We start from the raw sequence: 26475 nt of genomic DNA on the forward strand, positions 1-26475 counted from the left end.
TCACTGTTTACACTTTATTTGCCATCGTGTTTAAATTTAATATCCTTTATCAATGCTAGCTTCTATATAATCAAACAAATAAAGAACAAACTATGGAATTTAGAAGATTAATACATCAAATATATAATATACACTACAGATCAAAAGCTTGGGTTCAGTAAGAAATAATGCAAATAAGCAATAAATTGATCAAAAGTGACAGTAAAGACATTTATAATTTTACAAAAGAGTCTATTTCAAACAAATTCTGTTCTTTTGAACTTTCTATTCATCAAAGAATCCTGAAAAATAAACTGTGTTCATCACTGATAATAATCATACATGTTTCTTGAGCATCAAATCATCATATTATAGTGATTTCTGAAGGATCATGTGACACTGAAGACTGGAGTAATGATGCTGAAAATTCAGCTTTGATCACAGGAATAAATTACACTTTACTATATATTCACATAGAAAACAGCTGATTTACATTGGAATAATATTTCACTGTTTTTACTGTATTTTGATCATATAAAAACAGCTTTAGTGAGAAGAGACTCTTTCAGAAACTTCTTAGGGTGTGTGTTGTTGTGAAGCGGTGACTCAGGGTGTGTGTTTAGCGATGGTTGTGTACGTCACGTCCACTGGAGCCGGAGCCGGAGCCGGAGTTCTGGAGCGCTGGATGAACCGGAGACTGGAATACTGGACTGGAACCGCCTGGAGAACAACAACAATCAATGTTCATTTTACTTTCAAAGCAGTCGAGCACAAGCTACACTGACAAACAACACAACACAAGACTAGACTATTTCCCAGAATCCACCCGAACTCAAACACACCTGGACATTTGAGTTTTCTTCCACACAGTTGATGCACGAGACCACAGAAGAATCTGAAAGAGAAGCACTCCTGTAAAGTCATGTACGGTCAGAGGAATCACCTTCAAATGAGTTTTGTTTCATGGTTTAACTTACCTTTTCTGAAACAGAGCAGACAAGCGCAGAGAAACCCACAGAACACACACGCAGCACACACACACACACTCACACGGATGCAGAGCGCAGAACAGCCCACGTCTAAAGCAGCGTCTGAAACAACAAAACCACACGATCAACAGAGAAGTGGAAACTACAGCAGATTCACTGGAATACATGAATGACAGAGGCGAGCTGCTCTACACACACACACACACACATATATACACACAAACATATATATATATATATATATATATATATATATGCACACACACACACAGTATATACACTGAACAAAATTATAAACGCAACACTTTTGTTTTTGCCCCCATTTTGCATGAGCTGAACCGATTGTGTCAGCATCTCTGGCTGGCCTCAGACGATCCTGGAGGTGAAGGTGCTGGATGTAAAGATCCTGGAGGTGGAAATGATGGATGTGAAGGTCCTGGAGGTGAAGTTGCTGGGTGTGGAGGTCCTGGAGGTGGAGATGCTGGATGTGGAGGTCCTGGAGGTGAAGATGCTGGATGTGGAGGTCCTGGAGGTGGAGATGCTGGATGTGGAGGTCCTGGAGGTGGAGATGCTGGATGTGGAGGTCCTGGAGGTGGAGATTCTGGATGTGGAGGTCCTGGAGGTGAAGGTGCTGGATGTGGAGGTCCTGGAGGTTGAGATGCTGGGTGTGGAGGTCCTGGAGGTGAAGATGCTGGATGTGGAGGTCCTGGAGGTGGAGATGCTGGATGTGGAGGTCCTGGAGGTGGATATACTGGATTCTGAGGTCCTGGAGGTGGAGATGCTGGATGTGGAGGTCCTGGAGGTGGAGATGCTGGATGTGGAGGTCCTGGAGGTGGAGATTCTGGATGTGGAGGTCCTGGAGGTGAAGGTGCTGGATGTGGAGGTCCTGGAGGTGGAGTTGCTGGGTGTGGAGGTCCTGGAGGTGGAGATGCTGGATGTGAAGGTCCTGGAGGTGGAGATGCTGGATGTGGAGGTCCTGGAGGTGGAGATGCTGGATGTGGAGGTCCTGGAGGTGGAGATGCTGGATGTGGAGGTCCTGGAGGTGAAGGTGCTGGATGTGGAGGTCCTGGAGGTGGAGATGCTGGATGTGGAGGTCCTGGAGGTGGAGATGCTGGATGTGGAGGTCCTGGGGGTGGAGATGCTGGATGTGGAGGTCCTGGAGGTGAAGTTACTGGGTGTGGAGGTCCTGGAGGTGGAGTTGCTGGGTGTGGAGGTCCTGGAGGTGGAGATGCTGGATGTTGAGGTCCTGGAGGTGGAAATGCTGGGTGTGGATGTCCTGGAGGTGAAGGTGCTGGGTGTGGAGGTCCTGGAGGCGGAGATGCTGGGTGTGGAGGTCCTGGATGTGAAGGTGCTGGGTGTGGAGGTCCTGGAGGTGGAGATGCTGGGTGTGGAGGTCCTGGAGGTGGAGATGCTGGATGTAAAGGTCGTGGAGGTGGAGATGCTGGATGTGAAGGTCCTGGAGGTGGAGATGCTGGATGTGGAGGTCATGGAGGTGAAGGGCCTGGGTGTGGAGGTCCTGGAGGTGAAGTTGCTGGATGTGGAGGACCTGGAGGTGGAGATGTTGGGTGTGGAGGTCCTGGAGGTGAAGGTGATGGATCTGGAGGTCCTGGAGGTGGAGATGCTGGGTGTGGAGGTCCTGGAGGTGGAGATGCTGGATGTAAAGATCGTGGAGGTGGAGATGCTGGATGTGAAGGTCCTGGAGGTGGAGATGCTGGATGTGGAGGTCCTGGAGGTGGAGATGCTGGATGTGAAGGTCCTGGAGGTGAAGGTGCTGGGTGTGGAGGTCCTGGAGGTGGAGATGCTGGGTGTGGAGGTCCTGGAGGTGAAGGTGCTGGGTGTGGAGGTCCTGGAGGTGAAGGTGCTGGATGTGGAGGTCCTGGAGGTGAAGGTGCTGGATGTGAAGGTCCTGGAGGTGGAGATGCTGGGTGTGGAGGTCCTGGAGGTGAAGGTGCTGGGTGTGAAGGTCCTGGAGGTGGAGATGCTGGGTGTGGAGGTCCTGGAGGTGGAGTTGCTGGATGTGAAGGTCCTGGAGGTGGAGATGCTGGGTGTGGAGGTCCTGGAGGTGGAGATTCTGGATGTGAAGGTCCTGGAGGTGGAGATGCTGGGTGTGGAGGTCCTGGAGGTGGAGTTGCTGGGTGTGGAGGTCTTGGAGGTGGAGATGCTGGGTGTGGAGGTCCTGGAGGTGGAGATGCTGGATGTAAAGGTCGTGGAGGTGGAGATGCTGGATGTGAAGGTCCTGGAGGTGGAGATGCTGGATGTGGAGGTCCTGGAGGTGGAGATGCTGGATGTGAAGGTCCTGGAGGTGAAGGTGCTGGGTGTGGAGGTCCTGGAGGTGGAGATGCTGGGTGTGGAGGTCCTGGAGGTGAAGGTGCTGGGTGTGGAGGTCCTGGAGGTGAAGGTGCTGGGTGTGGAGGTCCTGGAGGTGAAGGTGCTGGATGTGAAGGTCCTGGAGGTGAAGGTCCTGGATGTGAAGGTCCTGGAGGTGGAGATGCTGGGTGTGGAGGTCCTGGAGGTGAAGGTGCTGGGTGTGAAGGTCCTGGAGGTGGAGATGCTGGGTGTGGAGGTCCTGGAGGTGGAGTTGCTGGGTGTGGAGGTCCTGGAGGTGGAGATTCTGGATGTGAAGGTCCTGGAGGTGGAGATGCTGGGTGTGGAGGTCCTGGAGGTGGAGTTGCTGGGTGTGGAGGTCCTGGAGGTGAAGGTGCTGGGTGTGAAGGTCCTGGAGGTGGAGATGCTGGGTGTGAAGGTCCTGGAGGTGGAGATGCTGGGTGTGGAGGTCCTGCAGGTGGAGATGCTGGGTGTGGAGGTCCTGGAGGTGGAGATGCTGGGTGTGGAGGTCCTGGAGGTGGAGTTGCTGGGTGTGGAGGTCCTGGAGGTGGATATTCTGGATGTGAAGGTCCTGGAGGTGGAGATGCTGGGTGTGGAGGTCCTGGAGGTGAAGGTGCTGGGTGTGAAGGTCCTGGAGGTGGAGATGCTGGATGTGAAGGTCCTGGAGGTGGAGATGCTGGGTGTGGAGGTCCTGGAGGTGGAGATTCTGGATGTGAAGGTCCTGGAGGTGGAGATGCTGGGTGTGGAGGTCCTGGAGGTGGAGTTGCTGGGTGTGGAGGTCCTGGAGGTGGAGATGCTGGGTGTGGAGGTCCTGGAGGTGAAGGTGCTGGGTGTGAAGGTCCTGGAGGTGGAGATGCTGGGTGTGAAGGTCCTGGAGGTGGAGATGCTGGGTGTGGAGGTCCTGCAGGTGGAGATGCTGGGTGTGGAGGTCCTGGAGGTGGAGATGCTGGGTGTGGAGGTCCTGGAGGTGGAGATGCTGGGTGTGGAGGTCCTGGAGGTGAAGGTGCTGGGTGTGAAGGTCCTGGAGGTGGAGATGCTGGATGTGGAGGTCCTGGAGGTGGAGATGCTGGGTGTGGAGGTCCTGGAGGTGAAGGTGCTGGGTGTGAAGGTCCTGGAGGTGGAGATGCTGGGTGTGGAGGTCCTGGAGGTGGAGTTGCTGGATGTGAAGGTCCTGGAGGTGGAGATGCTGGGTGTGGAGGTCCTGGAGGTGGAGATTCTGGATGTGAAGGTCCTGGAGGTGGAGATGCTGGGTGTGGAGGTCCTGGAGGTGGAGTTGCTGGGTGTGGAGGTCCTGGAGGTGGAGATGCTGGGTGTGGAGGTCCTGGAGGTGGAGATGCTGGATGTAAAGGTCGTGGAGGTGGAGATGCTGGATGTGAAGGTCCTGGAGGTGGAGATGCTGGATGTGGAGGTCCTGGAGGTGGAGATGCTGGATGTGAAGGTCCTGGAGGTGAAGGTGCTGGGTGTGGAGGTCCTGGAGGTGGAGATGCTGGATGTGGAGGTCCTGGAGGTGGAGATGCTGGGTGTGGAGGTCCTGGAGGTGAAGGTGCTGGGTGTGAAGGTCCTGGAGGTGGAGATGCTGGGTGTGGAGGTCCTGGAGGTGGAGTTGCTGGATGTGAAGGTCCTGGAGGTGGAGATGCTGGGTGTGGAGGTCCTGGAGGTGGAGATTCTGGATGTGAAGGTCCTGGAGGTGGAGATGCTGGGTGTGGAGGTCCTGGAGGTGGAGTTGCTGGGTGTGGAGGTCCTGGAGGTGGAGATGCTGGGTGTGGAGGTCCTGGAGGTGGAGATGCTGGATGTAAAGGTCGTGGAGGTGGAGATGCTGGATGTGAAGGTCCTGGAGGTGGAGATGCTGGATGTGGAGGTCCTGGAGGTGGAGATGCTGGATGTGAAGGTCCTGGAGGTGAAGGTGCTGGGTGTGGAGGTCCTGGAGGTGGAGATGCTGGGTGTGGAGGTCCTGGAGGTGGAGTTGCTGGGTGTGGAGGTCCTGGAGGTGGAGATTCTGGATGTGAAGGTCCTGGAGGTGGAGATGCTGGATGTGAAGGTCCTGGAGGTGGAGATTCTGGATGTGAAGGTCCTGGAGGTGGAGATGCTGGGTGTGGAGGTCCTGGAGGTGGAGTTGCTGGGTGTGGAGGTCCTGGAGGTGAAGGTGCTGGGTGTGAAGGTCCTGGAGGTGGAGATGCTGGGTGTGGAGGTCCTGGAGGTGGAGTTGCTGGATGTGGAGGTCCTGGAGGTGGAGATTCTGGATGTGAAGGTCCTGGAGGTGGAGATGCTGGGTGTGGAGGTCCTGGAGGTGGAGTTGCTGGGTGTGGAGGTCCTGGAGGTGAAGGTGCTGGGTGTGAAGGTCCTGGAGGTGGAGATGCTGGGTGTGGAGGTCCTGGAGGTGGAGTTGCTGGGTGTGGAGGTCCTGGAGGTGGAGATTCTGGATGTGAAGGTCCTGGAGGTGGAGATGCTGGGTGTGGAGGTCCTGGAGGTGAAGGTGCTGGGTGTGAAGGTCCTGGAGGTGGAGATGCTGGATGTGAAGGTCCTGGAGGTGGAGATGCTGGGTGTGGAGGTCCTGGAGGTGGAGATTCTGGATGTGAAGGTCCTGGAGGTGGAGATGCTGGGTGTGGAGGTCCTGGAGGTGGAGTTGCTGGGTGTGGAGGTCCTGGAGGTGGAGATGCTGGGTGTGGAGGTCCTGGAGGTGAAGGTGCTGGGTCTGAAGGTCCTGGAGGTGGAGATGCTGGGTGTGAAGGTCCTGGAGGTGGAGATGCTGGGTGTGGAGGTCCTGGAGGTGGAGATGCTGGGTGTGGAGGTCCTGGAGGTGGAGATGCTGGGTGTGGAGGTCCTGGAGGTGAAGGTGCTGGGTGTGAAGGTCCTGGAGGTGGAGATGCTGGATGTGGAGGTCCTGGAGGTGGAGATGCTGGGTGTGGAGGTCCTGCAGGTGGAGATGCTGGGTGTGGAGGTCCTGGAGGTGAAGGTGCTGGGTGTGAAGGTCCTGGAGGTGGAGATGCTGGATGTGAAGGTCCTGGAGGTGGAGATGCTGTGTGTGGAGGTCCTGGAGGTGGAGATGCTGAGTGTGGAGGTCCTGGAGGTGGAGATGCTGTGTGTGGAGGTCCTGGAGGTGGAGATGCTGGGTGTGGAGGTCCTGGAGGTGGAGTTGCTGGGTGTGGAGGTCCTGGAGGTGGAGATGCTGGGTGTGGAGGTCCTGAAGGTGGAGATTCTGGATGTGAAGGTCCTGGAGGTGGAGATGCTGGGTGTGGAGGTCCTGGAGGTGGAGTTGCTGGGTGTGGAGGTCCTGGAGGTGGAGATGCTGGGTGTGGAGGTCCTGGAGGTGGAGATGCTGGATGTAAAGGTCGTGGAGGTGGAGATGCTGGATGTGAAGGTCCTGGAGGTGGAGATGCTGGATGTGGAGGTCCTGGAGGTGGAGATGCTGGATGTGAAGGTCCTGGAGGTGAAGGTGCTGGGTGTGGAGGTCCTGGAGGTGGAGATGCTGGGTGTGGAGGTCCTGGAGGTGAAGGTGCTGGGTGTGGAGGTCCTGGAGGTGAAGGTGCTGGGTGTGGAGGTCCTGGAGGTGAAGGTGCTGGATGTGAAGGTCCTGGAGGTGAAGGTCCTGGATGTGGAGGTCCTGGAGGTGGAGATGCTGGGTGTGGAGGTCCTGGAGGTGAAGGTGCTGGGTGTGAAGGTCCTGGAGGTGGAGATGCTGGGTGTGAAGGTCCTGGAGGTGGAGATGCTGGGTGTGGAGGTCCTGGAGGTGGAGATGCTGGGTGTGGAGGTCCTGGAGGTGAAGGTGCTGGGTGTGAAGGTCCTGGAGGTGGAGATGCTGGATGTGGAGGTCCTGGAGGTGGAGATGCTGGATGTGGAGGTCCTGCAGGTGGAGATGCTGGGTGTGGAGGTCCTGGAGGTGAAGGTGCTGGGTGTGCAGGTCCTGGAGGTGGAGATGCTGGATGTGAAGGTCCTGGAGGTGGAGATGCTGTGTGTGGAGGTCCTGGAGGTGGAGATGCTGGGTGTGGAGGTCCTGGAGGTGGAGATGCTGTGTGTGGAGGTCCTGGAGGTGGAGATGCTGGGTGTGGAGGTCCTGGAGGTGGAATTGCTGGGTGTGGAGGTCCTGGAGGTGGAGATGCTGGGTGTGGAGGTCCTGGAGGTGGAGATGCTGGGTGTGGAGGTCCTGGAGGTGGAGATGCTGGGTGTGGAGGTCCTGGGCTGGTGTGGTTACACGTGGTGTGCGCTTGTGAGGCCGGTTGGATGTACGGCCAAATTCTCTGAAACGCCTTTGGAGACGGCTTACGGTAGAGAAATTAACATTCAATTCACGGCAACAGCTCCGGTTGACATTTCTGCAGTCAGCATACCAATCGCACACTCCCTCGAAACTTATGACATCTGTGTCATTGTACTGTGTGATAAAACTGTACATTTTAGATTTGATGATCTCGGCAAAGAAGAAGTGCTCACTAACACAGATTTATGAACAATATTTGAGAGAAATAGACCTTATGTGTACATAGAAAATGTCTTAGATTTTTGAGTTCAGCTCATGAAAAATGGGGGCAAAAACAAAAGTGTTGCATTTATAATTTTGTTCAATGTATATATATATATATATATATATATATAATGTTATCATTACCTAAAGCTTTAAAAAAATCTGTTACTTGAAATACAGTGGAAATAAATTAAAATATAATTATTATTCGAAAATCTTAAGCTAAACAAAAATTGGAAATGTTTCCTTGGCAATAAACTGAAATAAGTTTAAGTTGAAACACTAAAATTATTACCTGGCTGGAAATGAATAAAAACGAAACCTGAAATAAAAATAAATTAAACTAAATAGCAATATATAAAAGAGAGAGAGAGATAAAAGCACATAACAGAATTACTATAAACTAAACTAAAATTAACATGAAAGCTAAAAATAGTAAAATACATAAATAAAAGCCAATACACACACACACACATATATGTAGTACTTTATATGTATTATAAATATGGTGATTTATTGTGACGTATGGCTTGTATACACAATTTTTTTTTATATATTTCTACAATATTTGAAGCCGTTCTGGTTAAAGAAGTGATTCCCCTGATTCTCTGACATCATCATATCTCTGCTCTGCTTCTGTCCTCTATAATGATATCGATATGATCATCACTGACCTGTGAGTGTGAGTCGGAGGGCGGTCCCGAAGCGCAGGTTCTTCAGACTGGTTCCAGTAGAGCAGAAGTAAAGGCCGAGATCCTCGTCTCTGACGCTGAAGATCCTCAGACTCACAGACTCCAGTCGACCGTCGGCCTGAAGCTCAAACCGGCTTTGCTCCTCGTTGTGTTCGACTATAAACGCTTCTCTCTGCAGGTTTCCTCTTCTCGCAGACACCAGTAAAGCCATGTTCTCCCCGGAGCCCAGCCGGAACCAGGCCAGGACAGCGCTGGAGTTACTGTGAGAGTCACAGGGCAGAGAGACGTTCTGCTGGAGCTGGACACTCATGTTCACCGCAGGAACACACACCACACACACCGCACCGAGACCTTGGGACGACAACACACACACATCAGATCTTCAGCTAGAACACACACCACACACACCACACCGAGACCTGGGGACGACAACACACACACATCAGATCTTCAGCTAGAACACACACCACACACACTACACACACCGCACCGAGACCTGGGGTCGACAGCACACACACATCAGATCTTCAGTTAGAACACACACTACACACACCGCACCGAGACCTGGGGACGACAACACACACACATCAGATCTTCAGCTAGAACACACACCACACACACCACACCGAGACCTGGGGACGACAACACACACACATCAGATCTTCAGCTAGAACACACACTACACACACTACACACACCGCACCGAGACCTGGGGTCGACAGCACACACACATCAGATCTTCAGTTAGAACACACACTACACACACCGCACCGAGACCTGGGGACGACAACACACACACATCAGATCTTCAGCTAGAACACACACCACACACACCACACCGAGACCTGGGGACGACAACACACACACATCAGATCTTCAGCTAGAACACACACTACACACACTACACACACCGCACCGAGACCTGGGGTCGACAGCACACACACATCAGATCTTCAGTTAGAACACACACTACACACACCGCACCGAGACCTGGGGACGACAACACACACACATCAGATCTTCAGTTAGAACACACACCACACACACACCACACCGAGACCTGGGGACGACAACACACACACATCAGACCTTCAGTTAGAACACACACTACACACACCGCACCGAGACCTGGGGACGACAACACACACACATCAGATCTTCAGTTAGAACACACACCACACACACACCACACCGAGACCTGGGGACGACAACACACACACATCAGATCTTCAGCTAGAACACACACCACACACACCACACCGAGACCTGGGGACGACAACACACACACATCAGATCTTCAGCTAGAACACACACTACACACACTACACACACCGCACCGAGACCTGGGGACAACAACACACACACATCAGATCTTCAGTTAGAACACACACTACACACACCGCACCGAGACCTGGGTTCGACAACACACACACATCAGATCTTCAGTTAGAACACACACCACACACACACCACACCGAGACCTGGGGACGACAACACACACACATCAGATCTTCAGTTAGAACACACACTACACACACCGCACCGAGACCTGGGGTCGACAACACACACACATCAGATCTTCAGTTAGAACACACACCACACACACCGCACCGAGACCTGGGGACGACAACACACACACACATCAGATCTTCAGCTAGAACACACACTACACACACTACAGCGAGACCTGGGGACGACAACACACACACATCAGATCTTCAGCTAGAACACACACTACACACACCACACCGAGACCTGGGGTCGACAACACACACACATCAGATCTTCAGCTAGAACACACACCACACACACCGCACCGAGACCTGGGGACGACAACACACACACATCAGATCTTCAGCTAGAACACACACCATACCGAGACCTGGGGACGACAACACACACACATCAGATCTTCAGCTAGAACACACACCACACACACCGCACCGAGACCTGGGGACGACAACACACACACATCAGATCTTCAGCTAGAACACACACTACACACACCGCACCGAGACCTGGGGACGACAACACACACACATCAGATCTTCAGTTAGAACACACACCACACACACCGCACCGAGACCTGGGGACGACAACACACACACATCAGATCTTCAATTAGAACACACACCACACACACCGCACCGAGACCTGGGGACGACAACACACACACATAAGATCTTCAGCTAGAACACACACCACACACACCGCACCGAGACCTGGGGACGACAACACACACACATCAGATCTTCAGCTAGAACACACACCACACACACCGCACCGAGACCTGGGGACGACAACACACACACATCAGATCTTCAGTTAGAACACACACCACACACACCGCACCGAGACCTGGGGACGACAACACACACACATCAGATCTTCAGTTAGAACACACACTACACACACCGCACCGAGACCTGGGGACGACAACACACACACATCAGATCTTCAGCTAGAACACACACCACACACACCGCACCGAGACCTGGGGACGACAACACACACACATCAGATCTTCAGCTAGAACACACACTACACACACCTCACCGAGACCTGGGGTCGACAACACACACACATCAGATCTTCAGCTAGAACACACACTACACACACTACAGCGAGACCTGGGGTCGACAACACACACACATCAGATCTTCAGCTAGAACACACACTACACACACTACAGCGAGACCTGGTGACGACAACACACACACATCAGATCTTCAGCTAGAACACACACCACACACACCGCACCGAGACCTGGGGTCGACAACACACACACACATCAGATCTTCAGCTAGAACACACACTACACACACTACAGCGAGACCTGGGGACGACAACACACACACATCAGATCTTCAGCTAGAACACACACTACACACACTACAACGAGACCTGGGGTCGACAACACACACACATCAGATCTTCAGCTAAAACACACACCACACACAACAACGAGACCTGGGGTCGACAACACACACACATTAGATCTTCAGCTAGAACACACACTACACACACTACAGCGAGACCTGGGGTCGACAACACACACACATCAGATCTTCAGCTAGAACACACACTACACACACTACAACGAGACCTGGGGTCGACAACACACACACATCAGATCTTCAGCTAGAACACACACTACACACACTGAGCGAGACCTGGGATCGACAACACACACACATCAGATCTTCAGCTAGAACACACACTACACACACTGCACCGAGACCTGGGGACGACAACACACACACATCAGATCTTCAGCTAGAACACACACTACACACACTACAGCGAGACCTGGGGTCGACAACACACACACATCAGATCTTCAGCTAGAACACACACTACACACACTACAACGAGACCTGGGGTCGACAACACACACACATCAGATCTTCAGCTAGAACACACACTACACACACTACAGCGAGACCTGGGATCGACAACACACACACATCAGATCTTCAGCTAGAACACACACTACACACACTGCACCGAGACCTGGGGACGACAACACACACACATCAGATCTTCAGCTAGAACACACACTACACACACTACAGCGAGACCTGGGGTCGACAACACACACACATCAGATCTTCAGCTAGAACACACACTACACACACTACAACGAGACCTGGGGTCGACAACACACACACATCAGATCTTCAGCTAGAACACACACTACACACACTACAGCGAGACCTGGGATCGACAACACACACACATCAGATCTTCAGCTAGAACACACACCACACACACCGCACCGAGACCTGGGGACGACAACACACACACATCAGATCTTCAGCTAGAACACACACTACACACACTACAGCGAGACCTGGGGTCGACAACACACACACATCAGATCTTCAGCTAGAACACACACTACACACACCTCACCGAGACCTGGGGTCGACAACACACACACATCAGATCTTCAGCTAGAACACACACCACACACACTACACACACCGCACCGAGACCTGGGGACGATGTCACGGCCGGCTCGCAAGCCGCGACAAAGAAGGAGACAACACGTTGGATATTGCTCAAAAGAATAACATTTATTACAATAAGAATAATTAAATGAGACGGAGACGGAAAATAAACAAACAACGGACTCCAAGACACAAATGGCACGAGAATGGGAGAGCGCGCCCCGTCAAAGCTGAAGGGAACTGCTTTTAATTGCCGGCATCAGCTCCAACACAGGTGTAACTCCTTAGTCAATAATGACGTCACTCACTCTAACTCCATCCTGCAAACCAAACAGAAAGAAAAACACACAACCCACAAATATGACCCATACTGGGTTCATAACACCCTCCCCCATAGAAAAGGGTTTACACTTATGAAACCCAACCTAAACCCTTCACTCGATAACCCCCCACATATACTGTATAACCCCAACTTCATCTTACCCCCAATTTCCTCAGCAACTACGGGCCCTGTAGAAGCAATTTAAGAGAGTAAAGGAAAGCAAGACAAAACATCGTTCATAAACAGTTAGGAAGAGTAAGGAACTCTAGACAATGCATCTGCCACCACATTGTCAGTACCTTTGATGTGTCGAATTTCAAGGGCGTATGACTGCAGGAAGAGGCACCAACGAGTCAAACGTTGATTTGGGCACCGCAAAGAGTGTAAATAAATAAGTGGATTGTGGTCAGTGTACACGACCAAAGAATCTGACACTGATCCCACATACACCTCAAAATGATGCAGGGCCCAAATCAGCGCTAAGGCCTCTTTCTCAATCACCGAATAATTTAACTGATAAGAAGAAAACTTCTTCGAAAAATAACTCACGGAACGGTGAATCCCCTCATCATTAGCTTGTAACAGTACAGCTCCCGCACCCACGTTGCTAGCATCCACACACAACCTAAAAGGGCGGTCAAATTTGGGAGCTGCTAACACGGGAGCGGAAGTGAGCAGTGATTTAGCTGCCTCAAAAGCTTCCTGACAGACAGAAGTCCAGATAAAATCGGCTTTTGCCTTCAGCAAATCAGTGAGTGGGGCTACCACGGTGGAAAAATTCCTACAAAATCCCCGGTAGTAACCCACTAACCCCAAAAAACGCATCAATTCCTTTTTGGTGGAAGGAGAAGGAAAGAGATCAATGGCCTCAACCTTGGCCCGAACTGGACGCACACAACCCTGTCCAACGACCTTACCCAAGTAAGTCACGGTGGCCTTGGCAAACTCACATTTGGCCAAATTGACCGTCAGACCAGCCTCAACAAAACGGGAGAACAAATCTGCAATGCGACTCATGTGCTGCTCCCATGAATCACTAAAAACCACCACATCGTCTAAATATACCGCGACTCCCTCCAATCCAGAAACAACCCTATTCATAAGTCGCTGAAACGTTGCAGGCGCATTTCTGAGACCAAAACTCATAACATTATAAGAAAATAACCCCTCAGATGTAATAAAGGAAGAGATCTCCTGAGCCCTTTGGGTCAACGGAACCTGCCAGTAGCCCTTGAGCAGATCGAACTTACTTACAAATTTCGCCGCCCCAACCCGATCAACACAATCCTCAAGACGAGGAAGTGGAAAGGAGTCTGGCTTCGTCACTCTATTTACCTTCCTATAATCGGTACAAAACCGGTAAGTTCCATCAGATTTATTGACAAGTAAGCAGGGGGATGCCCAGCTGGAAAATGATGGCCGTGCAATGTCATGATCTAGCATATATTGAACTTCAGCAGACAGATGTAAGAGTTTATTAGGGGACACACGATAAAAATGTTGTCGAATGGGCTCAGCATTCCCAACATCAATATCGTGCTCCGCCCAATGTGTACACGAAGGTACATCACCAAATAAAGAGACATGATGAGTCATAATAGCAGTCAAGTCGGTACGTTCACTCTCTGTTAAATGGATCAACATTTTATGCAAATTTTTCAGAGTCTCTGAATTTTTAAGACGTCCCAACAGCACCGTATCCTCGGGGAAAGAAACCCCTTCATTAATTTCCTCTTCCAAAGGAACAGGTGAAATACTCTCAACTACCAGTACAGGTTTCACATCTGTTCTGGTCTCTAACGCTTTAGGAGAACGACAATAATAAGGCTTCAACAAATTAATATGACACAGCTGTGTTGACTTCCTTCTCTCTGGGGTGGCAATAAGATAATTTAAGTCAGTAACTTGTTTCACCACTACATACGGACCAATAAACCGAGCTTGAAATGGTGAGCCCTCCACAGGTAACAGAGCCAACACTTGATCACCAGGCATAAATTGTCGTTTCTCAGTTCGCCGATCGTAAAGTGACTTCATACGTCCCTGCGAAGAATGCAATTGTTCTCTTGCCATCTTAATATTCCTCCCACAACACGATCTGCAAAAATCACTTACCTCCTACAAAAACAGCATGGAACAGCCAAATTACAGATACAGCACTCCACACATTCCGTTGTCAAAAACAAACCCAACGCGTATTTCCTTCAAAGTACGATGTATAAAAACATCCCAACCAATAGCGCTAAACAAACAATCTTACAATTTTACATTCGGTTAATCAACACGCCCATTTACTTACATAATAATCCCGGAACAAGACTAATAAAAAAGGCCGTATTGTTTGAAATGTCCGATACAGCTACCACCTCTCAAGTTAAACCTCATGTCGGCTCTTTAACTTTTGAACAACAGGAACGATTATTGTTGTTACAGCTTGAACAGGAACGTTTGAAATTGGAAGTAGAGCGTGAGAAAACTAGAAATGAACAGACTAATGTTGAGCTGCAGAGATATCGCCTGGAAATAATAAGAGAAGGTGGACTAAATGGTTCAACTGATGCTTTGCATGGTGCTCAAGTGTTTGACACTGCTGGGAATTTGAGGTTAATGCCTAAGTTTAACGAGCGAGACCCAGATACCTTTTTTATATTGTTTGAGCGAATAGCGGAGGCAAGAGGTTGGCCTAGTAAGGAACGTACACTGCTTTTACAATGTGTGCTCACAGGCAGGGCTCAAGAAGCTTATTCCGCCCTGTCACTCTCGGACTGCAACGATTACGATACCGTTAAAGCGGCTGTTTTAAAAGCTTATGAGTTAGTACCAGAAGCGTACCGACAAAAATTTAGAACATTGTCTAAGGGTGTGAAGGAGGCTCATGTTGAGTTTGCTAGAGAGCTAAGTACAGCATTTAGTCGCTGGTGTATGGCATCTGAGGTAACCACATTTGAAGAGTTGACTAACTTGATTGTGCTTGAACAGTTTAAGAACTCTGTTCCTGCTCGAATAGCAACATACATAAATGAGCAGAAAGCTGAAACAACGGCTAAAGCTGCTGAATTGGCTGATGACTATATTTTAACGCACAAGAGTAGTTTTGAGTTTCGGAAAAGGGATGATATTTTTGAAGATAAAGTAGATCACATGCCCAAGGATTCATCTCTGATCTGTAATTATTGTCGTGGTAAAGGCCATTGGAAAAATGAGTGCCCTGTGCTTAAAGGTAAGAGTAAAGGAGGAAAAGTTCTTCGCGTTAAACCAGCAGGCCTTGTGGCACCAGTGTTGAATTCTGTTAGCTTGTCTTCTGAAGGATTTCCTACAGCAGTTAACCAGTTAAAGGATGGAGATTATGCACCTTTTATTACTTACGGGCACGTGTCGCTTGTTGGTAAAGAGACAAATGTGCCAGTAACGATACTGAGGGACACGGGAGCATCGGAGTCCTTTATTTTGCAGGATGTGCTGCCATTTTCCTCTGTGAGTGATACCGAGACTAGTGTTCTTATTAGAGGAATTGGGTTAAATATCCTATCTGTCCCATTACATAAAATTATGTTGTCATCTGAACTTGTGAATGGAGAAGTGGTGGTTGGAGTGCGTCCATCGTTACCAGTGGAGGGGGTGGATATCATTCTGGGAAATAATTTGGCAGGGGGTAGGGTTTGGCCTGTTACCTTTTCACCTCCTGTGGTTTCGTCTTTTCCCCTTCCAGGTCCTGATGAGAGCAACAAGAATTTTCCACAGGTATTTACTGCTTGTGCTGTAACTCGATCCATGACCTCTGCACAGCCAAGGTTAACATCTGATTCTTTGGGTAGACCAGCATTTTCCTTGCCTGATGATTTTTCTGTTTCCTCTTCTGATTTAATCCAGGAGCAGAAACTTGATTCTTCTCTCCATACATTGTTTGAGAGTTTGATGTCTTCTGATGAAATTAGGCATGTTGCTCAGGGTTATCTTTTGCAGGATGGAATGTTGATGAGGAAATGGATTCCTCATGGAAGTGACTTTGCTGGGGATCCTATCATGCAGGTGGTAGTTCCAGAGAAATATCGATCATTGGTGTTGGAGATTTCTCATGATAAACTTGCTGGACATTTAGGGGTAAGAAAGACTTATGACAGAATCCTTCGTCATTTTTTTTGGCCTAAATTGAAGAAGGATGTGTCAAAGTATATCAAGACATGTCATACCTGTCAACTAACAGGCAAGCCGAATCAGAAGATCAAACCTGCTCCACTGTTTCCTATTTCTGCTGTTAGTCCACCTTTTGAGCACTTGATTATTGATTGTGTAGGCCCACTGCCTAGATCAAAATCGGGTAGTATTTATTTGCTCACTGTGATGTGTGCATCGACTCGGTACCCTGCAGTCTATCCCCTCCGTACGATCACTGCAAAATCGGTGGTGAAGGCCTTGACTCAATTCATTTCTATTTTTGGCATTCCAAAGATTGTGCAAAGTGATCAAGGTTCTAATTTTACGTCTCATTTGTTTTCACAGGTTTTGAAACTGTTGCACATTAAGCACAATAAAGCTAGTGCTTATCATGCTCAAAGCCAAGGGGCTTTGGAGCGTTTCCATCAGACGCTGAAGTCCCTGCTGCGTGCTTATTGTACAGAGCTGGGGGGTGATTGGGAGCAGGGATTGCCGTGGTTGATGTTGTCAGCGCGTGAGGTGAGCCAGGAAAGTACTCATTTTAGTCCCAATGATTTGGTGTTTGGGCACACCGTTCGGGGACCACTGGCTGTGCTCCGCGATAACTGGACTGAAGGTACACCGCCTCAGAATTTGTTAAGTTATGTGAACGACTTTAAGCGCAGATTGTATGAAGCAGGTAAGATGAAGTTGGGGTTATACAGTATATGTGGGGGGTTATCGAGTGAAGGGTTTAGGTTGGGTTTCATAAGTGTAAACCCTTTTCTATGGGGGAGGGTGTTATGAACCCAGTATGGGTCATATTTGTGGGTTGTGTGTTTTAAGTACCTCTCTAATTGTACTATCCTTTAACCTCTTATCTCCAAGTTCAATTTCGTAATGATCCGCAATTTCGATTAACTGATCTTTTGTACACGAATCAAGCAAACCTTCAAAAGGAGAACTAATAAACTCTTCGACTAGATTAGACATCTTTCCACCTTAAATGCACGTTACAAATAGAAAAAAAAAGTGTTTTTACAAATCACAGCAGGAGGAATAAAATAGTTCCCTCTAAAATCTAACTAACTCAACCCTATAATCTTCATGTGGTTACTGGTGAGGGGTATTTTAAGCACCAACTCCCACTAATACGAAGAAAAGCAACCAGCACGCTGGCGACTCACTCATATCATGGATATGCACCCGAGACAACTGCTCTACTCACGGTCGCCACACAAAAATAAAAAAGTTACATTACATCCACTCGTTCCAAAAGGGAATGAGCAGCTAAACCTAACCAGGGAACACATATATTGTTAAATATTCCTCCCACAACAGGATCTGCAAAAATCACTTACCTCCTACAAAAACAGCATGGAACAGCCAAATTACAGATACAGCACTCCACACATTCCGTTGTCAAAAACAAACCCAACGCGTATTTCCTTCAAAGTACGATGTATAAAAACATCCCAACCAATAGCGCTAAACAAACAATCTTACAATTTTACATTCGGTTAATCAACACGCCGATTTACTTACATAATAACCGAACGCAAAAAAAAAAAAAAAAAAAAAAAAAAAAACCCAAAGCACTTCCAAATCATGTCGAAATACAACTGGAATTTTCAAACGTTAAAGAACGGACGAGCCCCCATTTGTCACGGCCGGCTCGCAAGCCGCGACAAAGAAGGAGACAACACGTTGGATATTGCTCAAAAGAATAACATTTATTACAATAAGAATAATTAAATGAGACGGAGACGGAAAATAAACAAACAACGGACTCCAAGACACAAATGGCACGAGAATGGGAGAGCGCGCCCCGTCACAGCTGAAGGGAACTGCTTTTAATTGCCGGCATCAGCTCCAACACAGGTGTAACTCCTTAGTCAATAATGACGTCACTCACTCTAACTCCATCCTGCAAACCAAACAGAAAGAAAAACACACAACCCACAAATATGACCCATACTGGGTTCATAACAACGACAACACACACACATCAGATCTTCAGCTAGAACACACACTACACACACTACAACGAGACCTGGGGTCGACAACACACACACATCAGATCTTCAGCTAGAACACACACTACACACACCACACCGAGACCTGGGGTCGACAACACACACACATCAGATCTTCAGCTAGAACACACACCACACACACCGCACCGAGACCTGGGGACGACAACACACACACATCAGATCTTCAGCTAGAACACACACCACACACACCACACCGAGACCTGGGGTCGACAACACACACACATCAGATCTTCAGCTAGAACACACACCACACACACTACAGCGAGACCTGGGGACGACAACACACACACATCAGATCTTCAGCTAGAACACACACTACACACACTACAGCGAGACCTGGGGACGACAACACACACACATCAGATCTTCAGTTAGAACACACACTACACACACTACAACGAGACCTGGGGTCGACAACACACACACATCAGATCTTCAGCTAGAACACACACTACACACACCACACCGAGACCTGGGGTCGACAACACACACACATCAGATCTTCAGTTAGAACACACACTACACACACCGCACCGAGACCTGGGGTCGACAACACACACACATCAGATCTTCAGCTAGAACACACACTACACACACCACACCGAGACCTGGGGTCGACAACACACACACATCAGATCTTCAGTTAGAACACACACTACACACACCGCACCGAGACCTGGGGTCGACAACACACACACATCAGATCTTCAGCTAGAACACACACCACACACACCGCACCAAGACCTGGGGACGACAACACAAACACATCAGATCTTCAGCTAGAACACACACTACACACACCGCACCGAGACCTGGGATCGACAACACACACACATCAGATCTTCAGCTAGAACACACACCACATACACTACAGCGAGACCTGGGGACGACAACACACACACATCAGATCTTCAGCTAGAACACACACTACACACACTACACACACCGCACCGAGACCTGGGATCGACAACACACACACATCAGATCTTCAGCTAGAACACACACCGCACCGAGACCTGGGATCGACAACACACACACATCAGATCTTCAGTTAGAACACACACCGCACCGAGACCTGGGGTCGACAACACACACACATCAGATCTTCAGCTAGAACACACACCACACACACCGCACCGAGACCTGGGGACGACAACACACACACATCAGATCTTCAGCTAGAACACACACTACACACACTACAGCGAGACCTGGGGACGACAACACACACACATCAGATCTTCAGTTAGAACACACACTACACACACTACAGCGAGACCTGGGGACGACAACACACACACATCAGATCTTCAGCTAGAACACACACTACACACACCGCACCGAGACCTGGGGTCGACAACACACACACATCAGATCTTCAGCTAGAACACACACTACACACACTACAGCGAGACCTGGGGACGACAACACACACACATCAGATCTTCAGTTAGAACACACACTACACACACTACAGCGAGACCTGGGGACGACAACACACACACATCAGATCTTCAGCTAGAACACACACTACACACACCACAACGAGACCTGGGGTCGACAACACACACACATCAGATCTTCAGCTAGAACACACACTACACACACCACACCGAGACCTGGGGTCGACAACACACACACATCAGATCTTCAGTTAGAACACACACTACACACACTACAGCGAGACCTGGGGACGACAACACACACACATCAGATCTTCAGCTAGAACACACACTACACACACTACAACGAGACCTGGGGTCGACAACACACACACATCAGATCTTCAGCTAGAACACACACCACACACACTACACACACCGCACCGAGACCTGGGGTCGACAGCACACACACATCAGATCTTCAGCTAGAACACACACCACACACACTACACACACCGCACCGAGACCTGGGGACGACAACACACACACACATCAGATCTTCAGCTAGAACACACACTACACACACTACAGCGAGACCTGGGGACGACAACACACACACATCAGATCTTCAGTTAGAACACACACTACACACACTACAGCGAGACCTGGGGACGACAACACACACACATCAGATCTTCAGCTAGAACACACACTACACACACTACAACGAGACCTGGGGTCGACAACACACACACATCAGATCTTCAGCTAGAACACACACTACACACACCACACCGAGACCTGGGGTCGACAACACACACACATCAGATCTTCAGTTAGAACACACACTACACACACTACAGCGAGACCTGGGGTCGACAACACACACACATCAGATCTTCAGCTAGAACACACACTACACACACCTCACCGAGACCTGGGGTCGACAACACACACACATCAGATCTTCAGCTAGAACACACACTACACACACTACAACGAGACCTGGGGTCGACAACACACACACATCAGATCTTCAGCTAGAACACACACTACACACACCGCACCGAGACCTGGGGTCGACAACACACACACATCAGATCTTCAGCTAGAACACACACCACGCACACCACACCGAGACCTTGGGACGACAACACACACACATCAGATCTTCAGCTAGAACACACACTACACACACTACACACACCGCACCGAGACCTGGGGTCGACAACACACACACATCAGATCTTCAGCTAGAACACACACCACACACACCGCACCGAGACCTGGGGACGACAACACACACACATCAGATCTTCAGTTAGAACACACACTACACACACCGCACCGAGACCTGGGGTCGACAACACACACACATCAGATCTTCAGCTAGAACACACACTACACACACCACACCGAGACCTGGGGTCGACAACACACACACATCAGATCTTCAGTTAGAACACACACTACACACACCGCACCGAGACCTGGGGTCGACAACACACACACATCAGATCTTCAGCTAGAACACACACTACACACACCACACCGAGACCTGGGGTCGACAACACACACCCATCAGATCTTCAGTTAGAACACACACTACACACACCGCACCGAGACCTGGGATCGACAACACACACACATCAGATCTTCAGCTAGAACACACACCACACACACTACAGCGAGACCTGGGGACGACAACACACACACATCAGATCTTCAGTTAGAACACACACTACACACACTACAGCGAGACCTGGGGACGACAACACACACACATCAGATCTTCAGTTAGAACACACACTACACACACTACAGCGAGACCTGGGGACGACAACACACACACATCAGATCTTCAGCTAGAACACACACTACACACACTACACACACCGCACCGAGACCTGGGGTCGACAACACACACACATCAGATCTTCAGCTAGAACACACACCACACACACCGCACCGAGACCTGGGGACGACAACACACACACATCAGATCTTCAGTTAGAACACACACTACACACACCGCACCGAGACCTGGGGTCGACAACACACACACATCAGATCTTCAGCTAGAACACACACTACACACACCACACCGAGACCTGGGGTCGACAACACACACACATCAGATCTTCAGTTAGAACACACACTACACACACCGCACCGAGACCTGGGGTCGACAACACACACACATCAGATCTTCAGCTAGAACACACACTACACACACTACAGCGAGACCTGGGGACGACAACACACACACATCAGATCTTCAGTTAGAACACACACTACACACACTACAGCGAGACCTGGGGACGACAACACACACACATCAGATCTTCAGCTAGAACACACACTACACACACTACAACGAGACCTGGGGTCGACAACACACACACATCAGATCTTCAGATAGAACACACACTACACACACCACACCGAGACCTGGGGTCGACAACACACACACATCAGATCTTCAGTTAGAACACACACTACACACACTACAGCGAGACCTGGGGACGACAACACACACACATCAGATCTTCAGCTAGAACACACACTACACACACTACAACGAGACCTGGGGTCGACAACACACACACATCAGATCTTCAGCTAGAACACACACCACACACACCGCACCGAGACCTGGGGACGACAACACACACACATCAGATCTTCAGCTAGAACACACACCACACACACCGCACCGAGACCTGGGGACGACAACACACACACATCAGATCTTCAGTTAGAACACACACTACACACACTACACCGAGACCTGGGGTCGACAACACACACACATCAGATCTTCAGCTAGAACACACACCACACACACTACACACACCGCACCGAGACCTGGGGTCGACAACACACACACATCAGATCTTCAGCTAGAACACACACTACACACACCTCACCGAGACCTGGGGTCGACAACACACACACATCAGATCTTCAGCTAGAACACACACTACACACACTACAGCGAGACCTGGGGACGACAACACACACACATCAGATCTTCAGTTAGAACACACACTACACACACTACAACGAGACCTGGGGTCGACAACACACACACATCAGATCTTCAGCTAGAACACACACTACACACACCGCACCGAGACCTGGGGACGACAACACACACACATCAGATCTTCAGTTAGAACACACACTACACACACCTCACCGAGACCTGGGGTCGACAACACACACACATCAGATCTTCAGTTAGAACACACACTACACACACTACAACGAGACCTGGGGTCGACAACACACACACATCAGATCTTCAGTTAGAACACACACTACACACACCGCACCGAGACCTGGGGTCGACAACACACACACATCAGATCTTCAGTTAGAACACACACTACACACACTACAACGAGACCTGGGGTCGACAACACACACACATCAGATCTTCAGTTAGAACACACACTACACACACTACAACGAGACCTGGGGTCGACAACACACACACATCAGATCTTCAGCTAGAACACACACTACACACACTACAGCGAGACCTGGGGACGACAACACACACACATCAGATCTTCAGTTAGAACACACACTACACACACTACAACGAGACCTGGGGTCGACAACACACACACATCAGATCTTCAGCTAGAACACACACTACACACACCGCACCGAGACCTGGGGACGACAACACACACACATCAGATCTTCAGTTAGAACACACACCACACACACCACACCGAGACCTGGGGTCGACAGCACACACACATCAGATCTTCAGTTAGAACACACACTACACACACTACAACGAGACCTGGGGTCGACAACACACACACATCAGATCTTCAGCTAGAACACACACTACACACACCGCACCGAGACCTGGGGTCGACAACACACACACATCAGATCTTCAGCTAGAACACACACTACACACACTACAGCGAGACCTGGGGTCGACAACACACACACATCAGATCTTCAGCTAGAACACACACTACACACACCGCACCGAGACCTGGGGTCGACAACACACACACATCAGATCTTCAGCTAGAACACACACTACACACACTACAGCGAGACCTGGGGACGACAACACACACACATCAGATCTTCAGTTAGAACACACACTACACACACTACAGCGAGACCTGGGGACGACAACACACACACATCAGATCTTCAGTTAGAACACACACTACACACACTACAGCGAGACCTGGGGACGACAACACACACACATCAGATCTTCAGTTAGAACACACACTACACACACCTCACCGAGACCTGGGGTCGACAACACACACACATCAGATCTTCAGTTAGAACACACACTACACACACTACAACGAGACCTGGGGTCGACAACACACACACATCAGATCTTCAGCTAGAACACACACTACACACACCACACCGACACCTGAAGTTCTCTGAGTCAGTCATTATAAAGCATTTACTCACTAACTAACAGGATCACTCTGAAGATCATCGTTCGGTCAGATGGAGTTTGACTCTGAGAGTGTCGCTTATAAACGCTCATGTTCAACACTAGCGGGTCAGGCTCACACACACACAAACACACACATACACACACACACACTCATCAACCACAGAGGGCACGGGTGTCACTGATAGGGGAACCATCCGTTTCAACAACATTTAAGTTTCGGTTTAGAGGTAAAAGGAAACTACAGCTCTTTCCACACACTGCATGAGGAGCAGAACTCCAAACACACACAAACACACACACACACACACACACACATGCATGCGCGCACACACACTCACGCGCGCACACACACACACACACACATCTGGATAGATCTGGACTTGTCCGTGAGGAATGGGCCGTGATCTTTGACTGAGGATCAGGAGCGAGACTGCATGAGGTTTCGGTTGCGTGTCTGACGTCAGGAGCGCTGATGGTGGGATTCTGAAACTCAACTTTTCATCTCAAGCTCTTCCTCCGCCGCCACACACACACACACACACACAAAAGCTCTGATTTCTGCACACACACTTGAGCTGCTCGTAAACTCTGATCCTGTACGAACATCTGCAGACGAGACAACGACACAGATGGAGATCTGAGGGACTGATGAAGGAAATATTCATTATGAGTCATAATCATAAATACTGTTCACATTAACAGTTTAAATACATAAAATAATGATTTAAACTCTGTTTTACATCTGATATACACTTCTAGATTAAATATGCCATTGTCAATCATTGAGTTAATTTACATGAAATCATTATCGAGAATTTTTTTTGTTACATTTAAATAAATATAAATATTTGTAGTGAATGTGCTGCTATTGAACACTTTTCTAGTGGCATTCTGTGTTTGTCTGGTCTGAGGAAATATCTGACACAAATTATGATCAATAACGCACAATAAGGCCTATATGTTTACATTAAAAATCTAAAGCAACTAAAAACACTACTTGGCCAGTGGAAAAGATTGAGAAAAACTTTTCTGATATGCATTTTATACTATTTGATTTTTTTTTTAAACAAGGCAAAAATCGCCAACTAAATGATTTTTAGAGATGTAATGCTCATATTCTCCTAATGTCTTATACCGTTAAACATGGCATCACGTGGATGAATATGCAAATGATATGCAGATGAGGATATGCACAGTAAAACGAGGTAAGCTCATATGGTTATTTCAGGGAGGCAATCTTCCTCTGACTGGGATTATAAAGGGAATGTTGACACGCTTTTATAAGTCTGAATATGTTTTGGCTTTCGGGCGCACTTTAAGGAGGATCCTAGTTTTCTAAATGAGACCCCTGGTCTTTAATAATGATCTCAAAACGTTATCAAAGAAACTTTATACATCATTCATGGACCTTTTTTAAGCATAAACCTGCTGTGTTTCCCAGCTAACACACGTTGTGACGAGTCGTCAGTTAGTCGTGATTTGTCCAGCGCGACATTACTTTATGACCTCGTGGTAAAGTTCCATTTTCTTATAATCTTGGCTAATGTTCTAGAAACGTGGTAAGGACGCCCTCAAAAGAATTAAATTCTATTAAAATAGAAATAACAGAAAAAAGAATTTTACAGCATTAAAAAAATAAATATAACAGTGCATCTTTAAAATTGTTCATGCACTTTTTTTGTAAAGCCTTTTTATTCTTTTTTTTATTTACAAAATTATGT

General features: G+C 48.9%; 2 protein-coding genes across 2 annotated transcripts in view; one reads left to right on the top strand and one right to left on the bottom strand.

The window, feature by feature from the left end:
• Nucleotides 1-24915, bottom strand: LOC143740610 (uncharacterized). Its single transcript, XM_077232577.1, has 5 exons — nucleotides 24766-24915; nucleotides 8427-8795; nucleotides 957-1070; nucleotides 822-874; nucleotides 1-699 (listed from the first exon to the last, which is right to left on the bottom strand). Exons 1-5 carry the CDS (start codon nucleotides 24842-24844, stop codon nucleotides 586-588), a joined length of 729 nt encoding a protein of 242 aa, XP_077088692.1. The 5' UTR covers nucleotides 24845-24915; the 3' UTR covers nucleotides 1-585.
• Nucleotides 1-26475, top strand: part of LOC143740618 (uncharacterized) — a 132101-nt gene that overhangs the window by 26462 nt on the left and 79164 nt on the right. The window lies entirely within an intron of this gene.

This window comes from Siphateles boraxobius, unplaced genomic scaffold, assembly GCF_051911475.1.
Source record: "Siphateles boraxobius isolate OS27281-9 unplaced genomic scaffold, OSU_SipBor_1 177, whole genome shotgun sequence".
In the NCBI taxonomy this organism is placed as follows: domain Eukaryota; kingdom Metazoa; phylum Chordata; class Actinopteri; order Cypriniformes; family Leuciscidae; genus Siphateles; species Siphateles boraxobius.